This window comes from Salvia splendens, chromosome 13 (assembly GCF_004379255.2).
Source record: "Salvia splendens isolate huo1 chromosome 13, SspV2, whole genome shotgun sequence".
NCBI lineage: Eukaryota > Viridiplantae > Streptophyta > Magnoliopsida > Lamiales > Lamiaceae > Salvia > Salvia splendens.
In genome coordinates, this window is record NC_056044.1 from 30,919,538 (window position 1) to 30,929,043 (window position 9,506).

Below are 9,506 nucleotides of genomic sequence, written 5' to 3' on the forward strand. Positions count from 1 at the left end.
TTGAAATTAATAATCATGTTAGCCTTTATATTGCAGAACTAGATTCCAATTCCAAAACCATGTAAATCAATTTAATAGCTATTTAATCTATAGTTCCCCAGTATTTTATAGTTGCTAACTAATATACAGTACTTCTGTTAACATAAGAAAAACACAACCTTTATGCTTGATTTAGACATCTAGTAGCAATAGATCAATCACATTTATCATTCCATTTCTCTCTATATATAAATAACCAATTTACAATATCAACTTAAATAAACCTGAATAATATTATTTAGATCACATTTAAATTTTAATCCAAATCTAATCTCTATACTAAAATAACTGAATAAGTTCTCAACACAAGCCTATCTCATAGTCTAAATTGATTCTCATTCAAGTTGAATAACTAATAAAACATGCTTATTATCATTCTTCTATGAACTTATATCCATCAACTATTTTAAGAATCAACTCATACCTCCATGAATCCTCAAAATAACCATAAATTTTAAGCTAACAAGTTCAACACAATATAGATTTATAAGATAGATTAATGTAAGAAAGATACCTTGATTTTATTTTGCCCCACACGATCTCATATCACACTCTTCTTGAAATGTAGCCTAGAGATCATATAAAATTTCCCTTTTGTTGAGGAAGAGTGGGCCCGGAAATCTCCCCCCTCAAATGAGGGTGTAGAAGGCTTTATATATTCCTAAACATGTTTCTAGAATTCTCTACCCCCTTCTCTTCTATTTACTATACACACATATATATCAACACTTTTCAATATTACTCCTATTTATTATTGTGGAGGTAAGGGTGGACAAATGTCATTACCTAATTTAGTCTATTTATTTAACTATCCTCTAGATCATTCTAATTACACAAAGGCCATGTTTGGTTGGCGGGAAAGTAAAGTTGGCAAGTAAAATGATTCCTGGGAAAATGTATCCCGGGAATATGATTTCTAATAACTTTACTTTCCCGTGTTTGGAAAATATCAAGATTTGAAAGTATATATTTGATTTAAACACTAAACTAAAAATATACTTATCGTTTTTTATTTATAAAAAATAATAACACATATTATTTAATAAATTATTAATTACAAATGATAATAATTATATTATTTTATTTATTATTACGATGGATATTTTAAATATGGATTTTACATCATAATATATAATAATAAATAAGATTATTATTATTATCATTATATTTACTTAATTTTCAATTGAATAAAATTTATAATTTAAAATTTCACTACAATTTTATTGTTAATTACTAATTTATAAATTAATAATTATTATATTATTATATAATTATAATTATATTTAATTATTTAATAAATTATTATTATTATGATAATAAAAATAAAAATAAAAATTAATAATATAGTTATAATTTTGATAATTTGAATTATAGTTATTTATTATTCTAAAATTAAGTATGGTTTATACTTTTAAATTATTTTTAAAACATTGTAATAAATAATAACAATAATAATGATGATGATGATAATAATAATTATAATAAAATAATAATAATAAAATAATAATAATAATAATAATAATAATAATAATAATAATAATAAAAAACTGTATTATATATATGTAAGAATCCTAAAATTGGGAAAAAGAATACCTAAGAAAAGTTATGATTCAAAATCCTGGAAAGTTGTACTAACTTTCCTTGTTTCAGGATTTTGATTACTTTCCCAGTTTGATTAAAAACGGAAACAAACACAGGAATTTAAAATTTAAGAAATCAGATTACTTTCCCAGACAGAATCCTGGCAACCAAACATGACCAAAGTGTTGGAAACTCATTTTCCCCAATTCCTCCACATCACACGCCTACCATTAAAATTGGAAAAGAATAATATATAAATTCTTCAATTAACACTACATTAAAAAGACATCATATTAATATTTTGATTATTCCACACTATGCATTTGTAGAACCTCATTTTCGGCCCATTTAGTACATAGAAGTAGAATTTGCTTTATATCCGTTAAACCACTAATTTATACACATATATATACGGGTGGCACGGTACGGTATACCGCACTCAAAATGTCATACCGCATACCGTACCGCAAATTGCGGTATGAGAAAATATCATACCTATACCCTACCGAATTTTTCGGTATACCTCATTGCGGTATACCACAAAATTCGGTATGATTATTTTCGATACCGTTACCATACCGTCTATGCGGTATACCATACCGTATTGCGGTATACCGTACTTTTACATTATACCGAAATAAGACATGGCATATCGAGTACAATATACCAAAATAAGGTATGACATACCGTAATACTTGTGTTTCATACTAAAAAAATTCTATTATAGCCAAATATTTAAATAAAATTTCACTTATTTAAATAATTTTCAAAAGATTAAAACTACACCATAATCAAATCTATACAATGGACTTGATTTGCATCTTTGCATATGTATGTTTGGGGTTGGAGGTGGTTGAACTAAAATATGAAAGTATGGTTAGGGATTTTAACATATTAACTATTTTTTTGTAAGTGGAATAAGTTGGTGTAATATGGTGCGTACTTACCATTTATGGTAAAATTGGTGAAATGTGACTCTTATTGTGAGACGAACCGAAATGACAAAATGTGATTCTTATTGTGGAAGGGAAATAGTAATGTACTACTATTGTTATACTGCCCACTTACAGTTAATAACATCAGTGTGTAAACATAAAAAGTACTATAAGAAAATCGATATTATTTTTTGCACAATAGTATAATACTTAGTACTTAGTACTACTTAGTAATTATCATGTAACACACATATTTTAGAATAGGGGTTTCATTTGCATGTACCTTACTTCTAATTATTCACTAAGCAAGCTACCAAGCAAAGAGGAGTCTTCTTATGCATAATAACCCCTACGGTTTCTTCCATATCAACATCCTCCTCCGACATTCCTTCCGGAAGCTTCCAATCAAATCGGAACAGAAGATTCGCCACCGCGAGCTCCACCACCGACATCGCGAAACTGATCCCGGGGCACCCCCTCCTCCCGGCACCAAACGGCAGCAGCTCGAAATGCTGCCCTCTAAAATCGACATCTCTATCCTCAAACCTCTCCGGCGAGAATTCTCTAGGGTTTTCCCACACGGCCGGATCACTTGACATCGCTGACACGTTGAAGAAAACCCTCGTTTTGGCGGGAATGTGGTACCTGCCACCGTCAATGGCGCAGGGCTCGATGGTTTCTCGGGGAACAAGCAGCGGCGCCGGCGGGTGGAGGCGGAGTGACTCCTTGATCACTTGCTTTAGGTATGAGAGTTTTGGGAGGTCGGATTCTTCCACCATTGGTTTGCCTTTTGTGATTTCTCGCACTTGTTGCTGAGCTTTTCGTTTGACTGTTGGGTTTCTGATGAGTTCTGCCATTGTCCACGTGATTGTTGTCGATGAAGTGTCAGTTCCCCCTACAAATACATCCTGTTGGCGATTACAGAAAATTTATTTTGATTGGAGCAATACAGTTTAAATTCTGAATTTCAAATTTTAGAAAATAATTTGTTGGAGTAAAGGAATTTTTTGATTAAGTAAATGTTTTTGTTAATTCAATTGAATAACATAATATACTAGAAACTAAATTTTTTTTAAACTATCAAATCAAACACCATTTATTAGAGACATTTTTGACTTTTTTACATATTTAGATGGAATTATGTAGGCAACTAGACACGGGGACGCAACTCTCATTAATTATTGAATCAGTCAAAAATATCAGTTTCAATATATATCTATCATTGAAAATTGAATTTATATGTGGTCTATATAGCAAACGTGACTTTATACGAAAAAAATCGAATGCAAGAGGTTGTCACTTTATACTAATTGTTAGAGGTGATGACATTAATGGAGGGTTTGATCCAATAACATATACTGGTCAGTCCATGAAAAATATTTTAGTAGCAAAAACACGAGTCTTAATCTACAATTATTCAATAAGCAACGAATAGTGAAAAATCCAAAAATGAGACATAGCTCATTAAAAGATAAATTTATCATAAATAGATGTGACTAATTTTGATTAATGGACCAAAATGGATGTAAAATATGCTATTTTTTTTTATTAAGATGGATTAGAACTTAGAAGTATATTTATAAAATTAATGACATTAATAATAAACATAAAAAAAATCCCATTATATAATTAGAATAAACAAAAAAATTAATCTAATCAAAATGAATTAAAAATAAATAGAGTTTAATTACCAAGAGTATAGCCTTAAGCTGGTCATCAGAGAGCTGAGATTCCTTTTGCACTCGAAGCAACACATCGATTATATCCCCTTCGCCGGAATCCGCCGGCGTCCGATCACGATGCTCTCCGATCACCCTCTCAAAAAACCCCTCCAAATCTCGCCGATTCTCCGCAATCCTTCTATCCACACCATTGACCCGATTAACCCAGCTCAAACCCGGAAAGTAATCCGACGGGTTGAATTCCGCGAAAATACTCTGCGTCTCATGAAAAATCTCCTCAAAACTCCTCCCCTTCGCCTCCCCGGCGCCGCTCGCTTCCCCAAAGGCGGCGCGGCTGATGATGTTTTTCGACATAGCAAACACCGCTGAGCCCAAATCGACCGGGTCCGGAGCAGCGCCAGAAATGAAGTCGACTATCCGGCCCACTTCCTCGGCCCGAATGTGGTGGAACGAATCGACCCGCTTCGCCGTCATCAGCTCGAGGACTAAGATTCGCCGCGCTTCTCTCCAGTAGGCTCCGTACGGTGCGGTCGAGACGCAGGAGAGGTTGTAGCATATTTTGTCGAGTGCGTAGAGAGCGGGCCGGCCCGAGAAGGCGAGGTCGTGGTTTCTGAAGATATCGCGGGCTTTTTCGGCTGATGAGATGACTAATACCGGGCTGAAGCCGAGGTTTAGGAACATGAGATCGCCGTGGGTTTGGGAGAGTTTTTGGAGGGAACGGTGGGGGAATTTGCCGAGCTGGTGGAGGTTGCCGATGATTGGGAGCTTTCGCGGCCCGGGAGGGAGTTTTCCGGGCTTTCTGATTCTTTTGTTTAGTACGAGGAAGGTGATAAGTGTGAGAATGGAAATGAAGGGAATCTGCAGAATCATTTTATTAATTTTTTTAATACACTGCTTTGGCTATGGTTTTGGAGATGGAAGTAATTGGAATTTGGAAGTAAAGAAAGAGTGCATTAGAATGGTTTTAAATATACTACTGTAATTAACAAGATATTCAATCCGTTCAATCATGTATCGGTATTTGTCAACTTTGATTTAGTAAGAATTTTAAAAATTGTAGTGAAGTGAACGGAAAAGATGATGTAATATGAGTTTAGTTTTTTTAAAGTAGCTGGACACGAAATACATTGACATGGAACAAACGAGCGGGGCCGGCGGGGATGACAAGATGTCTCCCGGCTCCCTCCCCTGCACTTAGGCCATCCACAATAGGAATAGCCCAGCAATAGCTCAGCCATAGCCTAGCCACAAACTCCTCCTGCCACATCATCAACACTAAAAATCCTCATGCCACATCATAAATAGCTCAGCCACATCAATAGCCACATCACTCAAAATTATACTCCCTCCGTCCCGGACTACTTGCACTTATTTCTTTTCTGGGCGTCCCAAGTTATTTGCACTATTTCCATTTTTAGTAAAAATTATCACCTACAGCCGTAATATTTGACTTTGTCTATCACTCATTCCTTAATCTCCGTGCCGAAAAGGAAACGTTCGAGTAGTCCGGGACGGAGGGAGTATAAAACAAATAATTAACAATCACACAAAATACACAATTTAATTTACGATACATATACGAGAAAATTCAATAATATTATTAAAATTTAAAAAGTACATTAATTAAAAAAAATTACATAATTAACAAAAAAAACTACTGTCGTGCAGTCCTCCGCGCCCATAACTCTTCAATTAAATCCTTTTGGAGTCGAATATGAGCATCTGTTTGGCGCATGTCGGCATGTGCTTGGAGGCGGTCGTCTTCATCGTAAGGTTCCCCACTCCGTACGTTGGGGGCGGCCACGCCGTGGCTTGGATCGGCTTCATTATCATTGTTGGCCCAATCAGTCAGTTGTCCACCTTCATCTTCGACAATCATGTTGTGCATGATTGATGAATCCGCGAATTATTGATGATGATGAATGCTCGTAAAAATAAATTACGACACGGTGAATTTACGTGGTTCGATTTACTGAAGTAAATCTACGTCCACGGGAAGAAGGGAGGGCAAGATTGTATTGCTTGATCTGGGATTACAGCTTACAACACAGACTTGCTATATGCTTTTATCTCTAGAGAGCTTAACCCTTTTCTATCTGATCTAAGTTCTATTTATACATTGAACTAAGGTCGTGGTTTGCAGCCCCACTAACAAGATCGTGGGTGAGCAATAACTGCTCAATAACTGCTTCGTACCACTAAATAGATCGTGGGTATAGCGGAGGTCGTGGAGGCCTTTCATGAGTCCACTAACTCCTAGTTCGGTCGAATGCTGAGACCGAACTGCTGGACTTTACCGATCAGCTCTTGCCGATCTGAGAGGAGAGCTTGACTGGTCGGCTTTTACCGAGCTGTAGGCTGAGTCCGAACTCTTTGGTTGACCCGAACTCTTTGGTGCCGAACAGATACTCTTTCTTGGGCTCTGGGCTGATGGGCCGTCACTGTTATTGGGCTTGCCATTAGGGTTTAGTTCGTACCCCATCACAAGATACGAAAAAGATATGGAATAATAAACGTATCGGGTTGTCTCTAATTCGAATTATATGGTCCAAGCATGAGAGTGTGAGTTTATTACAATAGTTCAATTTATAATAGTACAAAGTAAAATACATAGAGTAATTTAATACTAGATCGAAGGTTTGAGTAATCTCGTGTCTGTAAACAAAAAAAATCAAAACCGTCAATAATTATTCACCGAGCAAGCTACCAAGCAAAGAGGAACCTTCTTATGTATTGTAACCCCAATCGCTTCCTCCATATCAACATCCTCCTCCGACATTCCTTCCGGAAGCTTCCAATCGAATCGCAATAGAAGATTCGCCACCGTGAGCTCCACCACCGGAACCGAGAAACTAATCCCGGGGCACCCCCTCCTCCCGGCACCAAACGGCAGCAGCTCGAAATGCTGCCCTCTATAATCGACGCCGCTATCCTCGAACCTCTCCGGGGAGAATTCCCTAGGGTTTTCCCACACCGTTGGATCTGTCGACATCGCTGCCACGTTGAAGAAAACCCTCGTTTTGGCGGGAATGTGGTACCTGCCGCCGTCGATGGTGCAAGGCTCGGTGGTTTCTCGTGGGATCAGCAGCGGCGCCGGCGGGTGGAGGCGGAATGCCTCCTTGATGACTTGCTTTAGGTATGGGAGGTTTGGGAGGTCTGATTCTTCCACCATGGGTTTGCCTTTCGCGATTTCTCGCACTTGTCGTTGAGCTTTTTGTCGGGCGGTTGGGTTTCTGATGAGTTCAGCCATTATCCACACGATTATTGATACTGAAGTGTCGGTTCCCGCTATGAATACATCCTGTGGTGGTGTGTGAATGAGTGGAATTATTAGAAAATATTGATGTTTGTAAGTTGACGATTATTATTTTTTTACTTTGCAACTTAAACACCCTACATATTCAAGTCTCGTCATAACTCGAATTATTGAGCAATTGATTTGATCAGAGAGTGAATGTGTTACCAATTGAATTACACATTAATTGTTTATAACAAATCACACTAGCTCCTAAAAATGAAGCACATAAGTTGGTTTATAAAACTAAAAATTTTGCCTACCAATACTTTATGGTCGTCTATATTCTTAGATGGAGACGTCACGTATTAGATATTTTACATATTTAGCTCGAATTATTTCAACGACCAGGCAGGGGGGAGGGTACCCCCTCATTAATTGTCCAAAGACTCAAAACAATACCACTTGCACATATCCATCTTTGAAGCATTTATTTATATGTGCTATATATTAAGTGAACTTGATGTCATACATATCTCCTAGTATTCATTTCAAAATTTGGGTCCACACAAAATTTATACTTATAATAATCATAACAATTACTCCATATGCTTTCGTCCTCCATACATACACTTTGACTCAAGTTATCTCACTAGCTAGCTTGTAGAATCCATATTCATCCAAAATTTAGTACGCATAATATTCATTTTCTTTAAAACATTTAATTTAGTAAAATTATTATTCATATTATTAATTTATAAAATTATTATTCATATTATTAAATTTATAAATTACATACAAATTTAAATTCAATTTATTCTGTTATTTATTTAAATAAAAATTGAAGTTTACTTTATATATAATTTATAAAATTAATATTAATATCAATTAATAAAATTAAAAAACACACGTAAAATTAATATATCTAACCCTTAATAATTTATACTATAATTTGAATCAGTTTTACCCAATTTATATTTTATTAAAGATATTATAAAATTCATAATAACAAAAAAATACTACTACTACTACTACTCAATTAAGAAAAATGTGAAAATAAATTTTATTTACCATGAGTATAGCCTTAAGCTGATCATCAGTGAGCTCCGATTGCTTCTGCACTCGAAGCAACACATCAATGATATCCCCCTCGCCGGAATCCTCCACCGCCCGATCACGATGCTCTCCGATCACCCTCTCAAAAAACCCCTCCAAATCTCGAAAATTCTCCGCAATCCTTCTGTCCACACCATTGATCCGATTAACCCAATCCAAACCCGGAAAATAATCCGCAACGTTAAACTCTCCCACAAATTTCTGCGCCTCACGAAAAATCTCCAAGAAACTCCGTCCCTTCCCATCCCCGCCGCCGCCGCCCTCCTTCCCGAATGCGGCGCGGCTGACGATGCTGTTCGACATCGCAAACACCGCCGAGCTCAAATCCACCGGGTCCGGAGCGGTACCCGAGATGAATTCGATCATCCGGGCCACTTCCTCGGCCCGGATGTGGCGGAACGAATCAACCCGCTTCGCCGTCATCAGCTCGACGACTACGATTCTGCGGGCCTCCCTCCAGTAGGCTCCGTACGGTGCGGACGAGACGCAGGAGAAGTTGTAGCATATTTTTCCAATTGCGTAGACAGCGGGCCGGCTCGAGATTGCGAGGTCGTGGTGCTTGAAAATGTCGCGGGCTTTTTCGGCGGATGAGACGACGAGTGCTGGTTGGAATCCGAGGTGTAGCGACATGAGATCGCCGTGGGTTTGTGAGAGTTTTTGGAGGGAGCGGTGGGGGAGTTTGCCGAGCTGGTGGAGGTTGCCGATGATCGGGAGCTTTCGCGGCCCGGGAGGGAGTTTCCCGGGCTTTCTGATTCTTTTGTTTAGTACTCGGACTAGGAAGAGGAGTGTGATGAATGTGAGAAGTGGAATCATGTATGGAATCTGCAGATTCATTTTAATGTATTTTTTTAGGAAGAAAAATGATGTGATTTTTTGGCTAGGATGTGTGGAGGTGGAAGATGAAATGGAAAGTATATA

At 37.2% G+C, this 9,506-nt stretch overlaps 2 protein-coding genes across 2 annotated transcripts; both read right to left on the minus strand.

Annotated features, from left to right (window-relative positions):
• Window positions 1–2,723: 2,723 nt before the first annotated feature.
• Window positions 2,724–5,283, minus strand: LOC121760238 (cytochrome P450 71A9-like). Its single transcript, XM_042155882.1, has 2 exons — window positions 4,247–5,283; window positions 2,724–3,463 (listed from the first exon to the last, which is right to left on the minus strand). The coding sequence occupies exons 1-2, from the start codon at window positions 5,105–5,107 to the stop codon at window positions 2,846–2,848; spliced, it is 1,479 nt and encodes a 492-aa protein (XP_042011816.1). The 5' UTR covers window positions 5,108–5,283; the 3' UTR covers window positions 2,724–2,845.
• Window positions 5,284–6,804: 1,521 nt separating this feature from the next.
• Window positions 6,805–9,506, minus strand: LOC121762035 (cytochrome P450 71A9-like). The gene is made up of 2 exons (XM_042157782.1): window positions 8,544–9,506; window positions 6,805–7,538 (listed from the first exon to the last, which is right to left on the minus strand). Exons 1-2 carry the CDS (start codon window positions 9,420–9,422, stop codon window positions 6,918–6,920), a joined length of 1,500 nt encoding a protein of 499 aa, XP_042013716.1. The 5' UTR covers window positions 9,423–9,506; the 3' UTR covers window positions 6,805–6,917.